The sequence below is a fragment of the Mastigoproctus giganteus genome, chromosome 6 (assembly GCF_048544385.1).
Source record: "Mastigoproctus giganteus isolate SK-2022 chromosome 6, ASM4854438v1, whole genome shotgun sequence".
In the NCBI taxonomy this organism is placed as follows: Eukaryota; Metazoa; Arthropoda; class Arachnida; order Uropygi; family Thelyphonidae; genus Mastigoproctus; species Mastigoproctus giganteus.
Genome location: NC_143580.1, coordinates 75,621,373 through 75,649,105, shown reverse-complemented (window position 1 = coordinate 75,649,105; position 27,733 = coordinate 75,621,373). Strand labels below are relative to the sequence as shown.

At 38.9% G+C, this 27,733-nt stretch overlaps 1 protein-coding gene across 2 annotated transcripts in view; it reads left to right on the top strand.

The window, feature by feature from the left end:
• Nucleotides 1–27,733, top strand: part of LOC150084415 (adenylate cyclase type 8-like) — a 405,296-nt gene that overhangs the window by 354,000 nt on the left and 23,563 nt on the right. For both annotated transcript variants that reach the window (XM_090375213.1, XM_090375212.1), the window contains 2 exons: nt 9,690–9,782; nt 9,894–10,005. In XM_090375213.1, coding sequence (XP_090231339.1) covers nt 9,690–9,782; nt 9,894–10,005 — 205 coding nt within the window. The remainder of the gene's footprint in view (nt 1–9,689; nt 9,783–9,893; nt 10,006–27,733) is intronic.

The window sequence follows — 27,733 nt, the reverse complement described above, 5'->3', positions numbered from 1 at the left end:
TCTCTCCCAATGCCATTCACACTTTACAGCAACCATCATAACTACCTGCTTGGTAATATTCAGAACTAGCTGACTGATCTAATTAAGGAAGTGAAAGCAGTAAAATTTTGTTTGGTCCCTAGCCATGTTGGTATACCTGGAAATGACAGTGCTGACCATGCAGCCAAATTCACTGTGGAATCAGTTGACGTCTCTTTTAAAATTCCTTTCACTGAATACAAATATAACAAGTCGAAGTATAAATCACTAGTAAACCATCTGGCAAAATCAAGAAGGCAACGAACTCCTTCATATTCAACTGAATCTGCAGTCTTGGCCATCCAGTTCCCTCTCGAATCGAAAAGAAAGTACTAAGTACTACTTTGTACCATTGTTTGGTACATAATGGCCTTTAGCTGCTGTTGCGCAGTAAAACCTCCAACAACAACTCTGAAGTTAGATTAAACATTATCCCATAAATAAATCAGCACTTTCAGCTAATATGCGCGTTATAACAGATATAGTATACTAAAAAATGCATGATTTTCTTGGCTTAACCTTGTTTTATTCAGAAAGAAGAGTGTCAGATATAAATGCTCCCTCCTGTATTTAAAATAAATAGAATAAAACGTATTACAAAACTGAAGTGGCAGATAATACGTTTCAAAAATGACATTTAACAACAAAATCTATTACAGTACTTGAGACGACTGACTCAACTTTATCAAAATAAATATACAAATATAAGTTAAAAATAAGAGAGAATACAAATATACACAAAAGATATATTTGTGCAGAATAAAATATACACTGGTATTCAAAGAAATTGCAACACCCACTTAAAATTGTAACTGTCGTCCGTAAGTATATGGCAATATTTCTTACAAATTGCATTAGATAAGATTGACACGCGTAGGTGATGACGTAATGTTGCATCAGCTGTTATTTTCAGTTATATAAGTACGCTCTGCAAGTGTTGCATTCATTCCTAGCTTGTGTTAGGATGGCGAGTTACGTGCAGTTGATGCCACGAAGAAAGAGTGCTATTGTTGCGTTACGTGAGGAAGGATGTTCACCTAATATTGCTTATAGAGTGTCTTGAAATCAGTCGACAGTGAGTAGATTTCTTTCCGAACTGAACAATACTGGTTCTGCTGATAGGAAAAAAGGAACCGGACGCAGAGTCTCTACGCCAAAACAGCACCGCGTTTTGAAGCGCTTATGCCTTAAAAACCGTAAAGCTTCTTCGTCTGAGCTGAAAACAGAATGGGAAGAACATACAGGAGTGGTAGCATGTGCAGTAACCAGTCAAAAGACGCCACTTCAGAAAAGGACTTGTAGCGCATTGTCCTACAAAGAAGCCCGTCCTCACACAAAAAATGAAAAAGGCCCGATTAATTTGGTGTAAGGAGCAAGTCAAATGGACCATAGTGTGCATAGTGTTGAGGGAAAGGCGCCTCCGGTGGTTTCCCACATCTGCGCCATATGAACTCTGTGGAGACAAACAGTATCACTGTGAATGCCAGAAAAAATTTTTGTGTTGTAAATGAAGTATTGTACTGGGTTCTGTTGGGTGTCCTGACTTTTGGACGCAGGGCCTCTGGTGGGACCCCACGTTGCCCGCACACACCACTAGGAGGTAGCCAGGCTGCCCATAATTCTCTGGCTAGTCTCCTCCAGGTCGCCTGAGCTTCCTGGAAAGACACCAAGTAAAAAAAAAATAATAAAATAGGGTGGAGAGGGTAAAGGAAAGGAGGTATAGACAGAGCGACGGAGGATGTAAGGGAAGGCATCCTCCGCAGGTTGAGTGGGAATTCTCCCACCTAAGCGGAAGTGGAAGAAGAGGGGCCCTCGAGAGGGTGGGAAGACAATCACGTATCAAGAAAGACACGGATGAAACAATTCAAGCGACCTGAGTGTCACGTTCAGTAGCTAGAAGTGGTCACAATCTAGGTGAAGATGTTCAGTATATGAGAAAAGGGCGTTGATCAATGTACATCAGTTCCAGGACGTTGTACCAGTGATCTTCTGATGAAGAGATCATGGGCGAAGGCAGAGAAATCGTGGTACTGGTCTTCCTCATTGATAAGAAAATGTTCATTTCCTCGAGGCAAGGCATGCATTTTTGATATGAGCAACGTTCGCAGGTCCTCGTAGAGCGGGCAAACATAGAATAGGTGATCCCAGTCTTGGTTTTCACCACAAAGACAGCGAGGGTCATCCACGATGTTCATAGAGGCAAGTTTTTGATTTATGGATCCATGGCCTGTAATCAGGAAAGTGGGATATAACCCTGGACTGTACCATGTTGGAGCTTTAGGGTAGATCTGGGCTATTTCAGGTAAGAATTTTTTAGTGATGGAACCTTTGGGGGTGGTATTCCATCTGTTTTGCCAGGCGTTAAGAAGGTAGATTGCAAAGCGCTTTTTTTCTTCTTTGATGGTGTTTGCTGGGTTTGTAGTGAAATCCATTATAGTGATAGGGAGTCCCTTTGCGAGCCGGTAGTGCACGCCTTTGCGAATTATCTGAAGGTCCAGAGGGAGAACTCCTGCCAAGACTTGGGGCGCTCGGTTGCTTACTGTGCAGCAGGCACGGGCGATAGTGAGAAGGATATTACGCTGGATGGAGGTGAGCTTCTTTGGTTACGAACAAAGAATGGACGATGATACCAGACACTTGCACAGTAGGTTATATTGGGAATAAATACAGCTTTGTATAACATTTGCAGAGAGTGGCGATTTAGGCCCCAGTCACACCTGCTGATCCTCACTACCATTGCCGTGTAGTTCCTGACTTTGCGATGAAGGTAGTCTATATGCGGGTAAAACGTGAGCTTGGGGTCGAGAATTAGGTACTTCATCTCAGTTGTCAATTTGATGGTTCTACCAGCAATTTTAATCTGCGGCGGCCTGCTTATTTGAAGGGTTCCTCTGAGTAGAATTGAAGTAGATTTCTCAGGGGATATATGGAGTTTATGGAGGCTGGCCCATTCTTATAGTTTTGTAAGGGCTCCGTTGGCTATTGTTTCCAGGGAAGCTCTGGAGTTTCCAGTGACTGTCAGTATCAAGTCGTCTGCGAAGGCTTGGGTGGAAACATCCCCCAGGTCTAGGTTCAGGAACTCGTCCATGACAACATTCCATAAGAAAGGGCCAAGAACAGAGCCTTGGGGGCATCCTCTGTAGACATTTCTGGAGACTTGTTGATAGGCATTTCTGACTGTAACGCTTCTGTTGTGAAGATAGTCCTGTATGCAGCTGTAAAGATTTGCTGGAACGCTAGCTTCTCTGAGTCTTCGTAGTATACTTGGCCACCAGAGCAAGTCAAAGGCTGCAGCGAAATCCACTGATATTACTAAGAAGTATTTGGTGGCTGAATTTTTGACTGAATCCGTGAGCTGTTGAAGAGCATATTCTGATGAACGGCCTGCACGAAAACCGAACTGGTTTGGGGACTGGAGATTTACGTTTGTATAGTGTTTTTCCAATCTGGATAAGAGAAGACGTTCAAATATTTTGCTTAAAACGGGAAGATGTGCTATGGGTCTGTATGACCTTGGCTGCTCTGGTGGTTTACTTGGGTTCTTCAAAATGAGGCGTAGATTGGCCTCTTTCCAGTCATCTGGGAAGAGTCCAACTTCCAGACAATGGTTGTGCAGGCTGAGAAGGAGATTTGATTGCGTCTCTGCAAGCTTCTTAATTACTTCTGCTTCAATGAAGTCTAACCCTGGGCTTTTTGTGTTTTTTGTTTTGCCAATGGCCAGTTTTAATTCATCTAAGTTGAAAGGCTGTTCTATAGAAGTGGTGCTGTAGGATGCGTTTTCAGTACAGATTTCTTGTTGCTGGCTGGATTGAGGATCTGTGATTAGCGGGAACAGGGTGTCCAAGATGTTGTTTACTGACTCTTCCCATATCAGGGTTGTGGTGCCCTGCGGGGTGACTGCAGAGGAGATGACCTCACCCCTGGGGAGCTTATTCGTAACAATGCAATACACAACTCCCCAGCGGGTGCTGATTCCAGTCGTGCAGACCAGCTGCTCCCAAAACTGTTTCTTCTTGGCTCTAATTAAACTAGTGTAGTCATTTTTTAGCCTACGATAGTTATTGCGTAGGGCATCAACTTCATGAGGGGGCCAGGTACGGCGAGCACGTTGAAATGATTTCCGTGCTGTATGAACCTGATGGCGGAGATGATCCAGTTGGTTGCACCACCATGGGACAGCACTCGGGAAAGGGTGTTTCTTCTTGATTTTGTCACAGACATTGGTTATGATTGATGTTATTTTCCTCTGATGCTGGTTGTGGTTGAAGTTGGTGAGATTGGTGTTTCCAGGAATTTGAAGGGAAGCTTGGACCGTTAAATTAAAGAGATTCCAGTCTGCTTTGTTAATTGCATAACGAATGATATTGTTTCTAGGCGGAGGTGCTGATTCTATTGAGCGTTGAAGGTTAAAAGTAATCACCCTATGGTCGGAAGTTGTCCAAGCCTCGCGGACTTTCCAGTCAGTGATCTTAGTGGCAATAGATCTTGTGGCTGCTGAGATGTCTATTGTGGACTCCCATAGGGTATTACTGAAGGTAGGCATGTTGTTAGGCTTGTTAAGGATTACAAGAGAGGATGCAGCGAGAAAGTTCTCGAGTTGCCGGCCGTTGTAATTGTCCGGGCAGTCTTCCGAGTTGCTGTGCCACATTGCAGAACGGCAGTTGGCGTTGGCACAGAGAATAATCTTCCCATCTGGGAGGACGGCTTGGACTGCTTGCAGATACATGATGGCAGGAGTTATGTCTTCGCCTGGACGACAATACAATGAGATGACGTGGAACGATCCCATAGGTCCTATAAGCTGGGCACACACCGCCCATGGGGTACAGAGGGTGTGGATTTTGGTGGCAGTTATGTGCGGGTTCCTAACAAGGATAACCGCCCACGGAGTGACTTCTTCTGATTGTATAATTTTGTACGTAAGCGGATATCCCCTGATTTTTCTTGCATTTGTATAGGACTCTTGGATGAACGGGACGTCTGTATTGTCTTCGTCAGCCTTTATTCTTATTTGATCCACGGCAGCACGCGCTCGCTTAGCATTTAGCTGCCAAATGGACTAGTGAGCAGTGGAAGTCAGTTATTTTCTCGGATGAGCAGAAATTCAACCTGCAAACTTGCATGCTCTGATGGGAGACAAACGATTCGCCATAGACGCGGTGAAGAATACCATCCAGACTGCATGGTGTCTACATTTAAATTCCCTACCAGCCAAATGATATGGGGGTGCAATTCGTATCGCGGAGCAGGTCACTTGCAGTTTATAAAAGATTCCGTAAATGCCGATGGATACCTAGCTATATTGGAAGGCAAATTGCTGGCAACCATTAGAGACAATTTCAACCCGCCAAGTAACTGCATCTTTCAGGACGACTCTGCTCCTTGTCGTCGGGCGAAAAGTGTAAGTAAACATTTCTGTAGTTACTTTAGCTTCATTTCTGCATTAGAGGTTCGACAATAACGTGTTTACATTTGTTACAGGTGAAAAAAAATGGTAGGAAGAATGGTCCATTACAACTCTTAGGGGGCCAGGAAACAGCTCGGACCTGAATCCTATAGAGAACTGTTGGCATCGTGTGGAATCTGCAGTTGCCAGAAAGAAACCAAAGACCCTTCGTGAACTTCAGAAGCCATAATTCGTGTTTGGAACCACGAACTATCAGTTGATTACCTTCAGAAATTGATCTTGTCAATGCCTCGACGGTGTGCTGCTGTCATCAGGGCCAGAGGCGGTTCAACTAAATATTAGTTTGAACCTGGTGAAATTTTCACTTTGTTTTCCATTTAAAATGATAAACTGAAGCAAATTGAGGGGTTCTGATAAAATTCCAGCCATAATTGTCATGTTTACCAAAACTGTTGTATAAAGGTTGCAAATGCTCATTTTGGAATATTTTGAGAGCACCTGTCAAATATTATTTAACTTTGCCTTAACTATTAATAAATATCTTTTGTTTATATTTCTATTTGTGATGCTAGTCATTAATGTAACATACCATCGCGAAAAAGGGTTAGAAATGTGAAATTCCTAGGTGATGCACTTTCTTTCAACACCAGTGTATAAATCAAAAACGATAAAAATATATACGGGATAAAATCGTTAAAATCACAAAACGTCGTGGTAGCTTTCAAGGTAAGCCGCTTCGTCCACACCAAATAGTTCATGGCACAATGCGATGTGATAGAAGAATGGGGGACACTACGACGCCCCAGGAAAAAAATATAATAATAACAATAAAGAAAGAAAAAAATAAATCGTCTAATCAGGATCTGATTAAACGATGAGCGTTGACAACAGTATTCTGAGTGCGACAGTGCTCGTCAAAAGTGTTGAATGGCGCAATCCATAATAGGATGGGTGCGGGTACGTTTATTACGGTTGAAAATACGGCCTGCCATAGCAATATGAAAGCCCTAGAGCCACAAACTAAAACTGGAGTTGTCCGAGCGGTCAATAATGTCAATGTTGTACGGGATAAAATTTATCAGGTTTATTTCAGTAATTCTAAGCACGGCCGATCGAGCAAAATTGGCTCAACAGCCTTCTCATGCTCGTGGATGCCACCTTCCAACTAAATCCAAACAATAGATATGCGCCGGATACTCGTCTACAACTTGTCTTTAACTCCAGTCGCTGAACAGGAGGAAGACATTCATAGGAAAATTCTGTCCAATAAACAGTTCTGCAGTTACTATTAGAACCACTAACAACAAGTCTCACACCACCATATCGACGCATGAAGTAATATTCATTTGAAGACAATTCCTCTACTTCCGAGCTGTGCACTGATGCACAATACATTCATGTGACCTACCAAACTACCCAAGAGGATGACGACAGTATAATCTTACTGCCATCATAGATTTATTACTCAAATCAGCCTTTAATAAATTCACCCCGCTTTCGCATTCACCGAAATGTCATATGTCATGCAGTCTCTACCTAATAGCACTATTAATTCCTAAGGTAGCGCGCTCTACAACAACTTCTTTCAGCATACCCGAAACCCAGGAAACCAGTGATGTATGAACTCTATGAACTGGCAGCAGCTGCGCAAAATCAGGTGAGCATGCACTCGATCACGATTTAAGAAGAAAGTCACTGGGATCCTCGGTCAAATAGGTTAGTCCGCAGGTAATGCTCAACGTATGCAGCAGTCTCATTCCCCGGCCCTCCTACGAAAAAAAAAAAAAAAGAGAGGGAAAAAAAAAAAAAAAAAGACAGATGTTTCGATATAAATAGAAGCACGGAATCTACAGGCCAATGTACAGGAAGCCTTACTGATACCAAAGCAAAATTTCAGTATAATCTTACTGCCATCATAGATTTATTACTCAAATCAGCCTTTAATAAATTCACCCCGCTTTCGCATTCACCGAAATTTTCATATGTCATGCAGTCTCTATCTGCAGTCATCATCATCAGCAGCCATTTTCAATCCACTGCAGGATTTAAAATGATTGAAGTGCATCTCTAGCAACTTTCCAGTTCCTTGTTTTCTGCAATGGCCATCCATCTTCCATTTTACAACCCACGAACTCGTGAATTTCATCTGTCCATCTCCGTCGTTGTCTTCCAGGTTTTCTTCTAGCTCTTCTTGGAAACCATTCTGTTATTTTCATACTCCATTAGTCGTCATGTCTTCGAGTTATACGTGCGGCCCAAGACCAATTCAGTTCTTTAGTTTTGATAAGAATGTCCTTTACTGGGGTTTGCTGCTTAATCCATGTATTTCTCTTATCCAACAGTGTGTTTCCTAATATAATTCGTTCCATTCGTCGCTGTGTAGTTTTGCTTGCCTTCCATTCTTTTGGTGAGTGCCCAAGTTTCACTTCCATAAGTCATGGTGGGGAGTATACCTTGGTTCATTATTTTACGTTTCAGACAAATTGGAATATTGCTCCTCAGTGTGTGACTACATTTGCTGAATGCTACCGTCCAAAATTTATTCTTCTCTTAACTTCCTGTCATTTATCATTATTACAGCTAATGATCTGTCCCAGATAATATATATATGAATCCACCTTTTCAATTACTTCTCCTTCAATGATTATATCCCTTTCTGTGGCATACTTGTTCATCATTACTTTTGTTTTAGCCATATTCATCTTTAGTCCGAAATCCTTACTAACTCTGCATAACTGATTAAGATTTATTCTAATTCTTCGGGATCGTGGCTTATAATCACAACATCTGAAAAACGTAAATGGTTTTGGTACTTTCTATTCACATTGACTCCTTTCTGCGACTAGTAGTTTAATCTTCTGAAAGCAGGGCAGCAGTAAACAACTTCAGAAATATTGTGTCTCCTTATCGAACTCCTTTCTCAATTTTAAATTTGCTACTCTCTTTGTTTAGTCTAATAAAGGAGTTAGCGTTCTCATATATTTTCTTCAAAATCATAATATATGGGCTATCCATGGCTTGTCTTTCCAGTGCCCGAAACATTGCCTTATGCTGTATGGAGTTAAATGTCTTTTCATAATCCACAAATGCCAGGCATAATGGTGTTTTATATTCATTTGCTTTCTCCATTAGCTGTGATATTACGTGAAGGTGATCCATAGTTGAGAATCCTGTCCTAAAGCCAGCTTGCTCTTTCGGTTGATTCTCATCAAGTATTCTTTCTAATCTGTTAGTAATGACCCTTGTGAACAACTTGTAGATGTGGGATAACAAGCTAATTGGTCTATAATTTCCAATTTCTGATTTATCTCCTTTCTTATGCAGCAAAACTATGATTGCATTATTCCACTGCTTAGGCGTCACACCTTTTCTAATGCACTTTGTGAAGAGCCTTGCCAGTTTTTGTGTTATGTCTCTTCCTCCCAATTTTAACAACTCTACAGTAACTTCATCTTCCCACGGGGCTTTCTGATTCTTCATTTTCTTCAACGCATGTTCTACCTCATCAGGAAGAATATCGGATATGTCTTATGTGTTGCTACTTTGCAATTCATCTTCCCCACTGCTGGCATCATTCCCCTGCTCCTTGTATAATTCTCTATAGTCGTCTTCTGCTATTTGAATTATGACTTCTCTGCTGTTTATAAGTACACCATTGCTATTCTTCAGTTTCAGTATCATTTGTCTTTCTGTATTACTGCTCATGGCTGCTGATTTAAATCCTTTGTTTTCCCTTAATGCTTGTTCTACTTTTCTTGTGTTAAATCTTCTTATGTCTTCTCTGAGTCTCTTTCTAATGGCTTTGCATAACTCAGTATACTCAATTTTCAATAGATAATAAAACGTTGAAGCGCATTAACAATTTCGGGAAATATGGGTACAAAAGTGCACGCTTTAATAGTATCAAAGTCAAATAACACCATTTCCTAATTCATTTATATATTAAAATCAACAAAAATCAAATCTTTCTTCATAAACTTTATTTTGCAGTCAACATTTCAACTGCGGTTAATTTTTAAAAATTAACCGCAATTGAAAAAGATTATCATTTATTGTAGTGGAGTGCCAGAGAATCCCGCGATGTGACGAACTCCCTAAATGGATATTACAAGGAAGTTGCAGTCGGCCTGTAAACATATCAGTATTTAGCTGAAAATATATGTAAGATATTTTAGTTAAATCTTAAGATCTTAATTCCGATAAAAGGCTTCAATTGTTTGGAATTCTGAATTTTCTGTAACCACAAGCTGATTATTTCTTCCAGTTGCTGGATGATGATCGGTTTCGTCCTGTCGAAAAGATAAAAACAATAAGTAGTACATACATGGCCGCTTCGGGACTAAACCCAGCTCGGAAGGTTTGTTTTTTTTTATTTTATTTAGAAACTATAAATGCTGTTAGCTTCTCATTATGAAATATTAGTAATAACATTTTCTCCTTACAACATATCCACTTTAATTACCTACAGGGAAAGGATGAGTGGGGTCATTTAACAGCCTTGGTTAACTTTGCACTGGCTATGAAAGAAGCCTTGGAAGAAGTTAACAAACATTCCTTCAATAACTTCAAACTTCGAATTGGTAAGTATATTAAGAAACTGGACTTATGAAATCAAAATAACAGTACTTCATTTTTCTTTCTTATCCCGCGTAATCATGTAATTTAAAAGAATGTTACTCACCTAAACAATTTAATGTTATTTGCTATTGGTAAGCGAAATAATATCATTTCACTTATATGTTTACTTAGTTCATCAAAATGTCTTTATATGAAAAATTACGCAAAACATCATCCCAGAAACCTTTTTGGTGATACCGGGACATTATGCCAAAAATCTGGACAATCCCGAAAAAACAGATGATCCGGGTATCGTATACAAGTCAAAATTGCAATCTTCAAACGTTTTTTGTGCAATTCGAAGTGTTCTAAACTTTTACAGATTCCAAGTGTTAAACTTGAATTAAGATAATGGTGATAATTAAAGGAGATGCTAATATAAAATTTAGAAATTATTCGAACCTTCACAAATTGCTGGTCATGAGATCACATAGTTTTGCACAAGTAGAACGTCATTTAAATGTGCAACTTACGAACACTTCCGATCTAAAAGTTTGGAAACACGTCTCGTTTTGATTAATTTTCAAAGTTTTACTAAAATAGGACCAACTTGATTATCATTTTTTATTAAAATATTCTGTATTATGTATAAAAATTTAAAAAAAATAAAAAAAACAGAAATAATACCGGTATTGAAGAAATATTTCGGAAATTTCTACAACATTCAAGAATATTCCAGAAAGATGTAGATGTTCCTAAATGTGGTAGAACATTGCAGAAGATCCTGAATGTGGTAGAGTGTTATAGATGATTCTAGAATATTCTAAAAAGTGGAAGTATTGTTTCAATATTATAGAATTACACCTATTTTTATATATATATATATATATTTTTTTAATTATCTACAATCGCCAGAAGATTATAGACGATTCTAGAGTGTTTTGCAATGATATAAATTGAGGAGAAAAGGCTGTAACTTAAAAATTGGAATACCAGTCATTTAATAATCTGTCATTTCTAATTAAAATATAAAAAAATGACAGTATTGCCCGCTATTGAGTACAATTCACCGCTCTGGAATTCCCAGAAAGCTGGTAATACATTTCTCCTAAAGCAAATACGGCACAACTTTACCAGTTTTATTTATAATCAGGTCTTTTGTTATAAACAAAAATTACACTTTACCCAAATTAGTTACACACACAGATTACACACAGTGTTGGTCTATTGAACTTAGAAGACCGCATAAAACATTTAGACCTTCGGGTTTTATATAAAATTATAAAAGTATATTATGATAACGCAGCTTTATTACAATCTATAAATTTTAATTATCCACAAAGAACACACAGAAGAATAGGACTATTTAAATTAAATTATGCTAAATCCAACTACTTATATTATCTTTTTTTTTTCTTTTTTTTTTTTTTCAAAGAGTCATGAGTTTGCCTAATTAGTTGGACTTGAATCTATTTGACGGGTTCAAAAATTTTTATTAATAGTTTTAGTAAGAGGTTTTTAATTTCTGTATTCTAAAAATATATTCTTATATTCTGTACTATACAAATAGTGATTTTGTTTTGATGAATTTAATATGTAGCCGTACTTTGATTACATGTGAAATTTTGTACGTCTGCCTACTTTTGATATATTCTGTAAGGTTTTGAAATTTAGTGATAAATAAATAAATACAGAAAAGATAAAGCAGACACATGCCCTAGTTTGTCATTCTTATTTATATTTTTTACCAGATACTCCGTAACCGTCTAATATCGCACAGGGTTGCTGAGAACAAATTTCTTGAAATTGAGTTAGCATCATAAAGGGTTATACATTACCGCCTAAAACTTTGGAAACAGTGCATAAAATCAGCTTTTGCTATTTTTTATTTATTTTTATTTAAATTAGCTATGGCAATATAAGGTTTAATATTAAAAAAAAACATTACAACGTATTTTAAAATTTTTTATTAAGCATTTAAAAAGTTATAGCAAAAATTATTGAAATGATTAATATTAACAACATGATTTTTCATCAACATATCCTCCACGAGATTTTATCACTGCCTTACATAGACCTGGCATTCTGGTGATTAATGTATTCTGGTATCTTGACTAACGTTATTCTAAGCGATCTGCAAAGTTTAAAGGAATAAATCTTTATTTGTTCTATCAAATATAAATATCGGTGTACATTGGTAAGTGACAAATTCCCTTCTAGGCAGAAAATGCCAGGGGATTACCATAAAATGAAAATAAAAGAATGGCTAAATTATACAAGAAAGGTAAAATATACATGAAAAGATGAAATATAAACTGCATTACTCATAACTACATTTCTTCTAGAATCCTGGCAATTGTTATACAAAAGTTCATCTTAACATCATATCCACTGAATCAACTTGTGCGAGATATACACTATTCATGGTTAAAAAGGCCTATGCGCTCCGGATTCATGTTTTGTTTCAATTGAAGAAGTTTGTCTAACCAAACGAAAGCTTTGTACGTTTATATGTTTCTATATATATTATTAAACCTGTTACATTTCGCTCTGAGAAAGCCGTAATTTTATTTTACCAATACACAATTCAATTGCGTACACACAGTTCTTGACAGAAATTCACACAACTACTAGGCAACAGTAGCCTCAGCGAACCACACTGCGGTTTGTTTCCTATATTTCTGATCTTCTATGAGCCTTGGTAGGTCAATTCCGATATGTGTTAGGCACTGAACTGATTCTAACGCACTGGCGGGTATAAACCTGTCGGCCATCTTCAGTCTGTTAGTCTTCATTCTGAAGGATTTGATGCCTCTTAAGGCAGATGGCGGGATATGCCACTCACAAAGCTGCCAGAAGCATGGTGATGATATCGTGCCAGTCATCATTTTGATTGTGGTTATTAATCGTTTCCAGGCAGTGATGTCTGGTAAACGCTGCAGTTTAAGCTGTTCAGAAAGCTGCGTGGTCCTTAACTGTTGAGGGAGATGGTGCTTATGATTTGAACACTTCAGCAGCCAGAATTCACTCGCATATATTCTCCTAATGTGGGTAGGGGTGGCTAACGCTCACAATTCGGCGCCATACAAAATGGCCCAATACACTGTGGTTCAAAATGTTGTATGGTTGTTGTAGTCTGCTTCACGTGCAAGAGTTGCTGTTTTGTTGCCCAACGTAGTTCATTTTCTTTACAATCAGGTCAATATGCGACTTGAACGTAAGTTTAGTATCAAATGTTACTCCCAGATCTCTATGCGTCTCAACAACTGGAATAGGTTTGCCATTAAGTTTCGGGTGTACGAGCATAGGCGATTTTTTGAGCGAGTACACCATGATTACAGTCTTCTGAGGATTTAGAGTCAAGTCAAATTTATCTAAGTACACGAATAAGTTCAGACGCTAATAATTAATATGGTCACACAACGCACTATTGGTAATGGACGGTTGGAAGGGTGTTAGGATCTTAATATCGTCTGCATAAGTGCATACATCATCCCTACCCTTGTAGAACGGGATCATCATGGTGGTAAAGAGGAGTCCAGATAAGACTCCGCCCTGTGGAACTCCTGCATGAAGTTGGCGTTAGAGAGATCGATTGTCTGTACAGTAATAAATGGACCGACGAGTAGGTAGGGCCTGTACGAACTTCAGCAAATTTCCTTTTATTTGGAAGGCGTGTTGGAGCAGATGAAGTAAGGCATGTACATCCAGACTATCGAAGGCTGATTTTATATCAGCATAAATTATTGCAATTTCCTTTCTGGCTTGGAAAGCATTTAGTATCGCGGCTTGAACTGTGAGGAGATTAGTAATTGTTGATCTTGTAGTTATTGAATAATGAATTTGTTGAGGCTGCCCAGCCAGTATCTGATTCGACAACTTTGGCAGTATAGATTTTTCCAGTACTTTTAACAGGGTAGATGCAGTAGATATAGACCTATAGTGCACCATGAGGTTAGGCTTTGTAATTTTCGGCACTGGAATTACAGCGTACTTATTACAGTTCTCAGGGAAAACTCGGCAAGCAAGGATAGAGCTATAAATTGCTTGGAGTGGTTCAATTAGGTAAGGGCTGAGACACTTTACCATGAAGTGGGGGACTCCATCAACTCCAGCTTGCCCTGAGGGAGTTAATACTCTGTATTAGTGCTTCTTTAGTGATAAGAACAGACTACGTCTCATTGTCAACTAATTGATCCCACTTAAACTCCCTGACTTGAGACTCGTGATATATGCTGGAGAATCTGCTGATGTGGTCCATCCACGCTTCTTTGTCAAGCCCCTAATTTGTGTCACTTTTATGTGTGCAACGAGGTAGCTTTCCCCTGTTAAGTGTGTCTTTCATGTAGCGGTTGATTGCTCTAGATTTTTCCCTATTAAATATTGCTCTGGCCCTCGAGTAGTTAATTCTATTTTGTGTGTGTGTCATTAGACAGTTTCCATTTTCTGTGCAGAATTTGCTTTAGTTTAAACAATCTAGAGTGGTTGATTGCTCTAGATTTTTCCCTATTAAATATTGCTCTGTGTGTCATTAGACAGTTTCCATTTTCTGTGCAGAGTTTGCTTTAGTTTAAACAATGCAGTTAGACTTGAGTTCCACCAGGTTTTCGATCTTTACGATATCCTTACTACTTTGAAAGCCGCAAATTCTGTAATAGTTGATCCAACTGGTTAAGAGTTGTTGCAAATAAGGCATCACATTTGAGTAAACATTCCTACAGGATACAGCTGGCAGCAAAAATAAGCATTTATTTGGGTGCAGAAAGGCTGGCAAAGTGAAAGTTGGCTCTTAATTTTTTCCTTGTCAGTGAAAGTAAGAGCTGGCTCTTAATTTTTTCCTTGGCATTGAAGTCCACATACGGTACCATTATGAGCATTGAAATTGGGTTACGATCGGATGGAAATAACATTTCGGGGGGTACATCAATTATACATTTACCAGAAGAAGGAATTAGGTCAAGTCTATTTTCACCTCTTGTAGGTTGGTCATTGATAAGAGAGATGGAGCATGGCTGTAGTTTATTTAACATGGTGTCCAGCAGGTTATTGAGCTGTGGTGGAAGGTTGAAATCTCCACACATACTATATAAATAAAAATAAATTTTCTGTTTATACTCCGGGACGACCAAACAGTCAGAGGAGTTCACAAGATAGACAGAATACAAGAAACAGCACCGTATTCAGCAGTCACGGGCTTGAACCCTGGTCACTCAAGGCACGTGTACTTATGCACCGCGCGCCTGACCACTAGGCTACGGCGGCCTGGGTGGCTGACACATGTAATTTGTTGAGTAGACAGTCTACTACATTATTTATCATTTCTAGACTAGGGACAGGTGGAATGTAAACAACTTCTATATCTAAGAGTACTGTGTGGCTTTTAAAGTGACAAGTAATGTCTCATAAATCTCTGAATCCGAGTAGGCGGCCGAGATGATTTGAAGTGCTATGTCACGTACAAACAGAGCTACTCCTCTACCCCTCGTTACAGATCTGGATTTGAAGTAGGCCTTGTATCCAGCAGCGTCAGCTGCCAGTAGAGACTCTTGATGTGGCTGGAGCCAGGTCTCGGTGAGACAGATAACATCAGCAGACCATGAAAAGAGCATTTGTTCCAATGTGTCCAGCTTGTTTCGTATGCGCCTAACATTCTGATAAAAAATCTTCCCTATGGATAATGGTTTTATCTGTATCCTAGTAGGTCTTCTATTGGGTATAGTCTTACTTTGTATCATGTGTCGGGCAGTGACTATTGCAGAAATTCGATTGACATCTGACTGGCGATCCGGTAGAGGTTCATTATCCTGTGTAACTGACGGGGTGCGTATATTCTGCAATGGCCTGGTTTCCTTCCTTTGGCGTCATAATTGTGAGTTTATGGTTGGCTTACTGGGAAATACATAGCGAGGTGGTTTTAATCTCGGATAGCCGTTGTGATAAAAAGGCCTAATGAGGGCTCCCACTGGCCAGAAGGAAGTGGCGGCATCATTATTAATATCTTTTTTATCACACTCAATTTTGAAGGACGCATATGTGGCTGCCCTCTTCAGTAGGGGAACTCTTATAGTTATATTCATGAGTCGTAGGCATTCAGACACAGTTTGGTCTGGAGTAGTCTGAGGGTCGAATCGGGAAACAAAGATGGCTTTAGGTTGTTGGATGGGTCTTGTGATCATGGGTTTTATTCGAGAAGAGAATGGACTTGACAACCTACCACAGTTCTTATTGGTAGGGTATTGTGTACCGGCTGCCGAGATGGGGTTGTTTCGGCTGTGCCCGCTACGACTAGATGAGTAGGAAGGGATGGAAGGTCTTTGAGCAAATTTTCTTTTGAAGAAAATTTAATTTCTGTTCCCATGTGGTTTGTTATTCAGTCTATTTGGCATAAGGCTACTGAGACAGTGTATACATTATGGATTGGCAGACAATCCGGCAGACTGATATATTGTAAGATATAAAATCTTACAAGAAAATATTTTATACCCAGGAGAGATTAATTAAAAGTAAAGCTTCTGGTATAACAATATGGAGTGGCAAAACCTTACCAGTCACAAATATTATTTAAGATAATGGGTCACTCGCTAGGGATTAAATTAGACAAGGTTACAAGAAGGGAGGGGTAAGCATGAGAAAATACTAGTAGTAGATGGGGAGTGCTTCAGCTCCGAGTACACGGAAATAAATCAAAACAAAGGGAACAGGTAGCAGCGGCTGTTGGTAAATAAGTGTTAAAAGGGCAATAGCTCTGGAAAACAATAGTGCAGTGTACCATATTGTCGGAAAATCCATTTGATCGGTAACAGCTGGAGATGAGACGGGAAGTGGATACTTGACAAATGCTCGGATTAGAATTAAAACTGGCGTCTGACTGTCGGTGATAGCAAGTTTTGTGGATCTCGTGAAGTAAAAGTGCGAAGTAACCAGTGGGTTGCGGAAATGGTGGCGGACTTCAAAGAGACGGGAAGCCTGAGAAATTTACAAATTTATTAAAATGAGAGGTTGGATCGAGCACGAAAGGTTTGATAAAATGAGAAGATTGGTTAAGACCCGGAACTAAGGCGGACCTGAAATAGGGGCGATACGGAATTAAGGCGAACAAAAAGAGAGACCCGGGGGGAGAGAAAAAAACACAGAGTTGAGTTTTTGTCGGTGTTAGTAAAAATGGTTTAGTGCGAGACAAAGTTGAGGTATATGTCGGAGTTAGTTAATATGAGTTAGGCAGTGAGACAAAGTTGAGGCATTTGTCGGAGTTAGTTAATATGAGTTAGTGTGAGACAAAGTTAAGATATTTGTGAGTGTTGAACAGATGGAGTGGATAAATGAGAGAGAGATGCCCTGTGAAATTTTCTTCTTGTGAATGAGTTTTTTAAAAAGATGGAGCAAGGTCGTAAGCGGAATTAGTAGCTCGATCAGACAGAGCGAAGCTGCGAATGGAAAGTAGCCTGATCAGAAGGAGCGAATCCGCGGAATTAGTAGCCCGATCAGATGGCGCGAGGTAGCGAATCCGCGGAATTAGTAGCCCGATCAGATGGCGCGAGGTAGCGAATGGAAAGTAGCCCAATCAGACGGAGCGAGGTAGCGAATGGAAAGTAGCCCGATCAGGTGGAGAAAGGCCGCAGAAGGAAAGATAGCAGTCCCTGTAACGTCGGAGTAGGACCGTACGACAAATTGCCAGCCCAGTCCAGACTGAACAGTGAGTTTAAGCAGAGCAGCAGAACTGTGACCCGCACGAAAATCCTCTGGAAGCCCTGAGATGAACGCCCTTGGCAAACGATGATGACAGTCCCAAACAAGGAGCGGAAGGCCCCAAAACAGAGAAATCCGATTCGTAAAATTAAATAAGTGACTAGTTATATTGTATTCTCCCTCACAAGTAAAGGACTGTAGGAAACTTAGCATCCAATTAAGTAGAATGTTTAGAAAGATACTGTGAGATATATATATGTACAAATTATATACTTAATGTAGAGATAAGTTAGATAATAGTTGTAGTTTGACAGAGGTATAACTACATAAATTGAGAAAGGAACTAAAGGGGAGGAAACAGGTGCTTAATGATAGTAATCGCTTTGATTAATGTATAATTAGACATATGTAGAAAGGTAAAGGAGAGAAATTTGATATTTGTTATTAGTTATTGTCTAACCTATAAGTATGATAAATTTTGGAAGGGAAGGGTAGAGAAATACAGAGAAAGGAATAGCCTTCTGAGTGTAACTAACCCTTGCGACAAGCATTAGTCCAGAAATTGATGTTAAATGTACGATTTATCTTGATTAGAGAAAGTTTGTGAAATTATATTCCCCAAGGCAAAAAGGGGCTCTAAATAAATCAGAAGTGAAGAGTGAAATTCCTAAATCAATTTATAAAGTAAGAATTTGACTTACATAGGAGAAAGAATGTTAACTAAACCTCTTAAGTATTTATTGTTCATGTGTGAAGAAAGAAGAAACTATAGCAGTTTTCTGTAAGGATATTAATTATATTGTGTACAGTGGCGGATTACCCATTAAGGCATGAGGCACGTGCCTAGGGGTCCCAGGCTTTGGGGGGCCCCAAGCCAAGACATTTTTCTATTGTGTTCTAAAATAGATTAATGTTTTCAGTAACCATCATAAAAATCTTGATTAATTTAAGCGAAAATTTGAAATTCCTAAATCAATTTATAAAGTAAGAATTTGACTTACATAGGAGAAAGAATGTTAACTAAACCTCTTAAGTATTTATTGTTCATGTGTGAAGAAAGAAGAAACTATAGCAGTTTTCTGTAAGGATATTAATTATATTGTGTACAGTGGCGGATTACCCATTAAGGCATGAGGCACGTGCCTAGGGGTCCCAGGCTTTGGGGGGCCCCAAGCCAAGACATTTTTCTATTGTGTTCTAAAATAGATTAATGTTTTCAGTAACCATTATAAAAATCTTGATTAATTTAAGCGAAAATTTGAAATTCCTAAATCAATTTATAAAGTAAGAATTTGACTTACATAGGAGAAAGAATGTTAACTAAACCTCTTAAGTATTTATTGTTCATGTGTGAAGAAAGAAGAAACTATAGCAGTTTTCTGTAAGGATATTAATTATATTGTGTACAGTGGCGGATTACCCATTAAGGCATGAGGCACGTGCCTAGGGGTCCCAGGCTTTGGGGGGCCCCAAGCCAAGACATTTTTCTATTGTGTTCTAAAATAGATTAATGTTTTCAGTAACCATCATAAAAATCTTGATTAATTTAAGCGAAAATTTAAGCAAAAAATTCAAAAATAAAAGTGAGGTGGCAAATAAATTTTATTTATTTGCCACCTCACTTTTTATTTATTTTTTATTCTTTTTTATTATTATTATTTTTTTGGGGGGCCCCCAAATATAATTTGCCTAGGGGCCCCAACTATCCTTAATCCGCCACTGATTGTGTAGACAGAAATAACCCTTCTAGTGTAAACCCTATGTACTTAATTGCATATATTTGCATATATATCTGATGCTACATAGGAAAATTTGAATAATATTAGTATGTGCTTGAGTTTTGATCACTTTATCATGTTGTATATATATATGTAAATAAATAATGTTATGCTATTTATGTTATGTGTTTTTGTCATTCTTGAACACTCAGCCTTTCCGAAGGGAATTATACATAATTGAAAAGTTCCCTTGAACCTGAAATTCTCCTGTGAATCCAAAGTCAGATGTGTAAGTGGGGCTATAAGACAAGAGGTCTATATATCTATTAGAGAACAAACAAGAATATTAATATTAAATAAAATCACAAAAAAAGAGAAGTAAAGACTTCCCCCCCCCCACACACACACAATATGAAGTATTAGCTTCTTGATACGGCCACTCAGTAACGTTTTCATTAAGGCAATTTGCCACTGCATTATTTGTTATGGATCTGTCGATGCATTTTCCAATATGAGTTAAGTGGTCTCTGAAACTCGGTTGGTTTGTGTTGAGATATCTGGCCTTAGGACCCACCGCATTAGGGTTATCTAATGTGGGAAAAATGATATTATTCACACAGCAGTCACTCGATGCAGGTGTGAGACTTCACTTCTCTGTTCCATGACATGAATTGCTTGTGCTAAGTTTATCCTCATGAGGTACTGATAGATTAGAGTGCTGCCAGTTCTGAGTTTCAATTTCTAGCAAAGGAATTATACGGTTGATAACACAGCTTCTGGAACTGGTTGAATACAACTCGTCATATGTTTATGGTCTTGGGTGCCTTTAGTATTATGACCATTACGTGATCTCATGCTTGGTGGATATGATGTGTGTGAATTGACTCGGGGGGGGGGGGGTATTCGCCATCGTACCTTAATTGTCATAATCTTCAGAGTTTTAATAATTTGGCTTTGACCAGAGACATTAGTTAACTATCTAGAGCAGGGGTGGGCAACAGCCGGCCCGCGACGATTGTTGAATCCGGCCCCCTCGGTAAATGCATAAATATAGAAAATCCATACCTGACTACACTCGCCGTAAACGTTCGGCTTAATTCGGTTCAATCGGGAATCGCGGCCAGTACAACAGTAACCAAGTGATTCTACGCAGCGTTAAAGAGTTATTTCCTAATTATTATTGTAGCATCGATCGAACGCAGTTCCTTTGGATTTGACTTCTTATTGAAAAAAAAAATATTGGTGCGAGATATTTTATGTTTTATGCCTTTTCTAATTATTACAGTTTTTAATTTAATATAATTTATAGCCCATAAAATGAGCCAATTAAAAAAAAAAAAGAAAAATTGATGCCGAATGCCGCATTTTCAATGATAATATAACATTTTTTAGGTTCTGATTTTTTTTATTAAATCGTTCAATCTATTCCGGCCCGCATCATGATGCGAAAATTTCATTCGGCCCGCATCATGATACGAAAATTTCATTGGGCCCGCTGACGAAAAAAGTTGCCCACCCCTGATCTAGAGTGTTGATTATTAGATGCCTTATTTCGTTCGCGATGAGTTCTAGTTTTTGGTCGTCTAGACCAGAGGTTACCAAACTACGGCCCGCGAGCCAGATCCAGCCCGCGTAGTCTGTTCATCCGGCCCACCCCGCACTGTGCTACAAATGATCAAAATTTCTAAAATATATTGTAATTATTTATATGGAAATATAATAAATAGTGAATCAACGAAATACTACTGTTTCGATGACAGCTTGTGAGCGGGGCTTATACCTTGGCAATAAATCCATAAATCACATTAATCTTTTCTGCTTATCTTATTCCTAATGTCGCTTTCCTTGATAAGTTTTTTATAAATAAATATATTTGTTATCTTTATTTTTCTATATATTCTTTATTTTTGCATTTTGTGTATTGGTAAATAAATATATTCGTTGTCTTCATTTTTGTTGTATTTACTGAATTGTACATATTGAACAAAATGATTATACGGCCCGCGCTCGTCAATCTCTCGGTTTTCTGGCCCGTCGTGAAAAAAAGTTTGGTGACCCCTGGTCTAGATGGAGAAACGTAGTATTATCTGCTTGTTGGTACTCAGCTTTTTCTTTGGTTCCTACGCAAGGTTCCTCAGCCGAGTTTGATATTTCACTTGGGGCGTCTAGACTAGCGCTGTTATTTATTTGGTTGTATTCATTTAAATTTACATTTACAATAGTATTTTCACTGTTAAGAGCAGTATCAGTTAGGATTTCATTATAATGTTGGCTGACATAGGCAATACTATCACTAGTATGCCGCCGTATACATTGATTTCTGTAGAGTTGCACTCGGCAGGTAACTGGCCTAATGGAGACGGTAATATTGCCATTGGCATTAGCATCGTAATTCCCAATCACGGTAGACTGTATCCCGATATCAAAATTCATTCCAGACAGTGTAGACACGGCAGGTTGGCTGTGTTCGCCGGAATTTTGTCATTCTCATTATCTCTGGGTGTTTTCTCCGGCATCAGGTCGTCTGCTTCACGAGCTAATTGTATGTCGCCATACATAGAATCTTCAACGCTGGGTGGCACCTCACATGCAGATTCAATTTCATTGAGAGCTACGGAGTTCGGTGAGCTGTATAAGACTGCAGAACTGACAAAACTGTTGCCATCGTTGGTTACCGAAAGAGGCTTCGCTTTATCTATGTTAGGGGGGTTATTAGGTTGCGTTTCCTTTCCTTTCGCCCTTTTATTTGGTGGTATCTTGTTATGTACAGGTGTTTTGTAAGCTTGGGACAGGTACAATTTTCGCTTAGAAGTTGACAATTTTGAGAGATTATTTAAGCAGCAAGCCCTAAGCTAAGTGAGCAGCTGACACACTGCACAGTAAGAGACGCAGGCTTTTGACACTACTACAAGTGGTTTTTCCGGCACACATGGCATTCTTCTGGGTCGGACTTAGCATACAAGGCCTGACGTAGCCGAGTGGTCAGGAGCGAGAGTGCATAGTACGCGTTCCTTGAGTGGACCGTGGTTCAAGCCCATGCGTACTAAATACGATAAATATTTGTATTGACGATTTATTGTAAACTCTACTGACTTGGTTGTTGTGCCGGAGTATAAACCGAAAATTTATTTTATTTATATTCCACAAATTTTACTGTAGTGAACTTTGAATATGCTGCTTTCGACTGACTTTTCAGTTCGACTTTTCAGTTAAGCAGCTTCCGTAGCCGAGTGGGCAGGAGCGGGAGTGCAGTAGCACACGCTCTTTGAGTAGACCGGGGTTCAAGCCCCTGACTGCTGAATACGGTCGATCTGCCAACCCGCACTGGACCAGCGTGGCAGATTATAGTCCATTTCCCTCAGCATGAATTGTTGAGGAGGCTTCCACCCTGCAGTGGGTTGATAATGGCTGCACTTTACTTTTTTTTTTACTTTTTTTCAGTTAAGCTCAGAAGAGGAGGTACTTCCAAGACGATTTTCTACGGTGACTTGCAGCAGATTTAATTGCAGACTTCAGGCCGCTGGCGCTAGGGAGGATTCCATTAGGAAATTTAACGCACTTAATGATTAAAGGATTTAATCAGGCCTACTGTGTGGCAACCTTGACCAGGTGAGGTTTCTACTTACACAGTTGGGCCAACTCCGAAATACCGTAGTTATGATTGCAATATATGCGACGAAAAAATGACAATAAAAATTTACCTGTCATAGAGAGTTGTACGATAGCTCCACCAATGGGTCGCAAATACTAAACGGAGTCTTCCGGTATTGGATTTGTAAGATGTAAAATCTTACATGGTTAATATTTAAAAAAAAAAAAAAAGTGAGATTTATGTAAAATAAAGATTAGGATATGGCAATATGGGGGAGCGAACCTTACAAGTCAAGGGATTAAATTAGGCAACGTCTGTACAAGGGGAGCGGTAAGTGGAAAGCTATTAGCAACCTGGGTACACTCGATTCCCAGCTCACACAGACAAACCAAAACAATAGAAGCACGTAACTACTGCTATTAGCAGAAGGTGTCAAATCTGGTAAACAATAGCGCCGTGGAACATGCTACTGTCAGGACATTTCTTTAATCGTGACACCTGGAGAAGAGAAGATAGTATATACGGAACGAAATGCTGGGAATTAGATTTAAGGCTGGCGGCTGGCTGTCGTGATGGCACAGTTGTTAGATCGTGGGAAATTAGTCTACCACAGTGTAACTATAAGCGGCTGACTTCAAAGGTACTGACAGCCTGAGAAATTTTACAAAGTTCTCAAAATAAGAAGGGATAGGGCACTAAACGGACACCGTGAGAAAGATTAAAATTAGCTCTGAAGATACATACAGCTTGAGAAATTTTAAAGGACGAATATAAAATAGGGAAAGTTGATAAAATGAATAAGATTGGTTAACTGAAAATTAGAGCGGATTTGACATATGTAGGCGGTACAGAAATTGAGATGAACAAAAAGTGAGTAAAGAGGGGGAGAGAGGTGAGACCCCGCAGTTGAGCATTAGGTGGATGGTTATGGAAATGAGTTAGACATCAGACCCCGCAGTTGAGCATTAGGTGGATGGTTATGGAAATGAGTTAGACATCAGACCCCGCAGTTGAGCATTAGGTGGATGGTTATGGAAATGAGTTAGACGTGAGACCCCGCAGTTGAGCATTAGGTGGATGGTTATGGAAATGAGTTAGGCGTCAGATCCCGTAGTTGAGCTTTATGCGGGTGTTTACGAAAATGAGTTAGGGGAAGACAAAGTGAGATTCTTGTGGGTGTTTGGGGAAACGAGTTAAGAATGACAAAGTCGAGATTCTTGTCAGAATTGTAAAAAAATGAGTTAGAACAGACAGTTGGGTTTTTCGTCGATATAGGTAAAAATGTGTTAGTAACATGTACAGTTGAGAGTTCTGTTGTAGTAGAAAATATGTGTCAGTTAACATTTGAGCGTTCGGTCGTGTTGGAAAAATGAGAAGGGTAGCGCCCTGGGAAGTTTTCTTCTGGAAAGAGTTTTAATAGGTGGAGCGGAAAAAGCGAGGGTAGCCCCTATGAGTTTTCTCCTTGTGAAAGGTTTTAATAAGGTGGAGAAAAAGAGCGAAAACTGCAGAATTAGTAGCTCGATGGAGGAGCGAAACTGCAGAATTAGTAGCTCGATGGAGGAGCGAAACTGCAGAATTAGTAGCTCGATGGCGGAGCGAAATCCGCAGAATCAGTAGCTCGTGAAGGAGCGAAAACTCGGAATTAGTAGCTCAATGAGAAGGAAGGAAGCAGTGAATGGAAGGTAGCCGAATAAAGTGGAGGAAGGACGCCAGATCCATTCAGCAAAGAGTTCCTGATAATTATCTATAGCAGTTCCAGGTGAAAGCAGATGAAGGAGAACCTCAGTGAGCCAAAAAAATGGAAGTTTGAAACCTCCCCGGAAAGGAAAGAAAAAAAGATAATAGTAAGTAATGTAAGTTAACAAGGACTGTTAGGAAACAGTATAGTGATTAATTAAAATGAAAAAGAGTGGTAGCACTAAAAGTAAATTGATAGATAAATTATCTCTGAAGTAAATTATAGATATACAAACAGAGTTTAATTATTTAAAAAAGGCTATTGTAGAATGCAAGATAAACGAAAGATAAGTAATAGATTAGATTGTTGTCAAATGATTATATAATGTGTTAGGAGGATAGTAAAGTTAATATGAGAAGGTTTTATAATGTTTTAAGGATAGATATTTGTATATAGTGATTGTATTGATGAAGAATTGTTGGTCCAACTAAAGACTAATAACAAATAGAGACTTTAGGAAAGTTAAGATTGGTCTTCAGTGTATTGTAACAGAATGGAGAGAACAGAGTATAATGATGAAAATAGCATATTGATTGTTAATATAAGAATAATATATGCAAGGTATCCTATATTTAACTTTGTATGCATATTACATGTTTTTTTATTCAATTGCATATTATGTTGTATATATATATATGTGTGTGTAAATAAACTTTGTTGCTTATTAAAATGTGTTGTTTGTTATTCCTGAACACTCAGCCCTTCCGAAGGGAATTATAATTAATTGAGAAGTTCCCTTGAATTTGGAATTCTCCTGTAAAGTAAAGTCAGATGTGTAAGTGTGGAAATTAAAATAAGGTGGATAAACATTATAAGGGAACATTAAAGAAATAAAAGAAAGATAATCATTTAAATTTTTCCACCCCCCACAGATTCATTATGGTACACTGTTATTGACACTATATTTTTAGCACTAAACGTGGAGCATGAAAATGTGTGGCCGCACGGTCGACGGCGGAACTGTTATGTGAACTGTTATTTACTATAAATTTTGTGCAGACCAAGATGTGCAGACTTCGCGGACTTGGTCCTTTTCCACCCCACACCGGGTGGAAAAGGCCCGAGTTCGGATCCCATCAATGACGCGAGGAACTTTATGGACTCGTTTCACTCCGTGGCTGAATTAGTCGATCTCAGGCGTACATAGCAAGGTTTCTCTTTCTCGCCTCCTGAAACTCGGATTTTTCGTCCAGAAAAGCAGGCAAATCGACCAGAGAACACTTGCAGTTTACGGACACAATGCACATACCTACTGACCCCAATGTAATAGTTTTTTTTTTTTTTTTTAACGGGCTTGGCAGTCTAGATGATTCCACAAAAGCTCTATTGAGTTTACATCCGGCGACTAGGTTGGCCACACCATAATTTGCAATACCCCTTTTTATGGTTAGTTGCTAGAACTGTGCTTCTGGTCACTGTCTTGTTATATAAATTTTTTTCCCACTAAGTCCAAGTCCAGATTGAACGTTGCAGTATGTTCAAGAATATTTTTATAGCCTTCTTTTCTTAAAATTCTTTCAATTCTGACGATGTCACCCACTGTAGAAAAATAGAAGCAGCCCCAGATCATGACGGAACCGCCACCATTTTTCCTTCAGTTGATCGTCTCACGTAAACTCTACACTTGAATCCAAAAATTTCAAATTTAGATTCAACCGTACACATTACGTTTTTCCACTCTTCAACCTCTTAAACTGTCAAATGTTGATGGCTGTGAGCCCAAGCCAACCATATCTTTAGATTTTCCGGTTTTAACAAGGGTTTCGGACTGCTACACCTCCATGAAGTCCTGCTTATTTAATATGAAGTTTTACAGTAGATGTAGACAAAGGAGATTGTCTTCAACCTCTTAAACTGTCCAATGTTGATGGCTATGAGCCCAAGCCAACCATATCTTTAGATTTTCCGGTTTTAACAAGGGTTTCGGACTGCTACACCTCCATGAAGTCCTGCTTATTTAATATGAAGTTTTACAGTAGATGTAGACAAGGGAGATTGTCTGTTTCTATTAAACTCACCTCAGATTTCAGGTGCAGTTAGTTGTCGATTGCGTTAGAAATCAGTGTTACCGTCTTATCTTTCGCTTCCGTTGTCACGATCGTGGTTTGTCCTTAAAATTGCCAGTCTCCTTGAATCGTCGGATGGTAGTTTGTACTCCTTTATATGAAACTCCTAGCTTTTTGCCAATACATCTCAGAGAATACCTTTATACAGAGTAATAACAGTACTTCTTTTTTCAAGCCTCAGTTCCTTATTTCTTACTATGTTTATCACGAAATACAAAACTTACACCAAACAATCTTTCTGAATGACGGGTGTTCGATTTTATAATTTATAGCTCTTACTCCTCGATTTATATTATTGCAAAACACTCTACAATCTTGTTTAGCATTGCAACAACACACCTTTCTGGAATATTCTAGAAATTTCTTGAATATTTCATAAATATTACTTAAGCATCAATATTTTGATTTTTATACATACCAAAAGGGCCATTCTCCAATATACGGTGCCCCCTTGTAATTGGCTGTCAGAATGGGGGAAGCAGTGACTGACAGGTTTTGATCCCGCCTACTGACTGCGTCCCCTCTTCGTTTCACGTGGATGGCACGTGACACGACGTCACTGGAGCGCTAAATGCGAAATTCGTTGCGTGTTCTTTTTTTTGAATGTTGGTTTTTAGTGCGTACGGTGCTGAGCTGTTACTTCTCTGGTTATTGCCTCGTGGTTTTCATTTTGTCGTTATCCCGTTCCATCCTGCTGGTAAACTGTTTCTTTGTTTTTTGCTGCTGTGAGGTAAGTTTAGTTTGTCTTGTATTTCTGTGTTATTTTCACGTATTATTAACGTAGTAGTGTGTCCGTTGCGTCTTTTTTTAAAAAAAAAAGAAAAAATTGTATGTTGCCGTTTTGTGCTTATGCAAAGAGCAATTTTATTGTTCGTTGCACATGTTAATTGACTTTCGTTTCTGTTTAGCCAGAAAAGGTTAGGTTTTCATGCGACTTCGGGAAGGATTCAA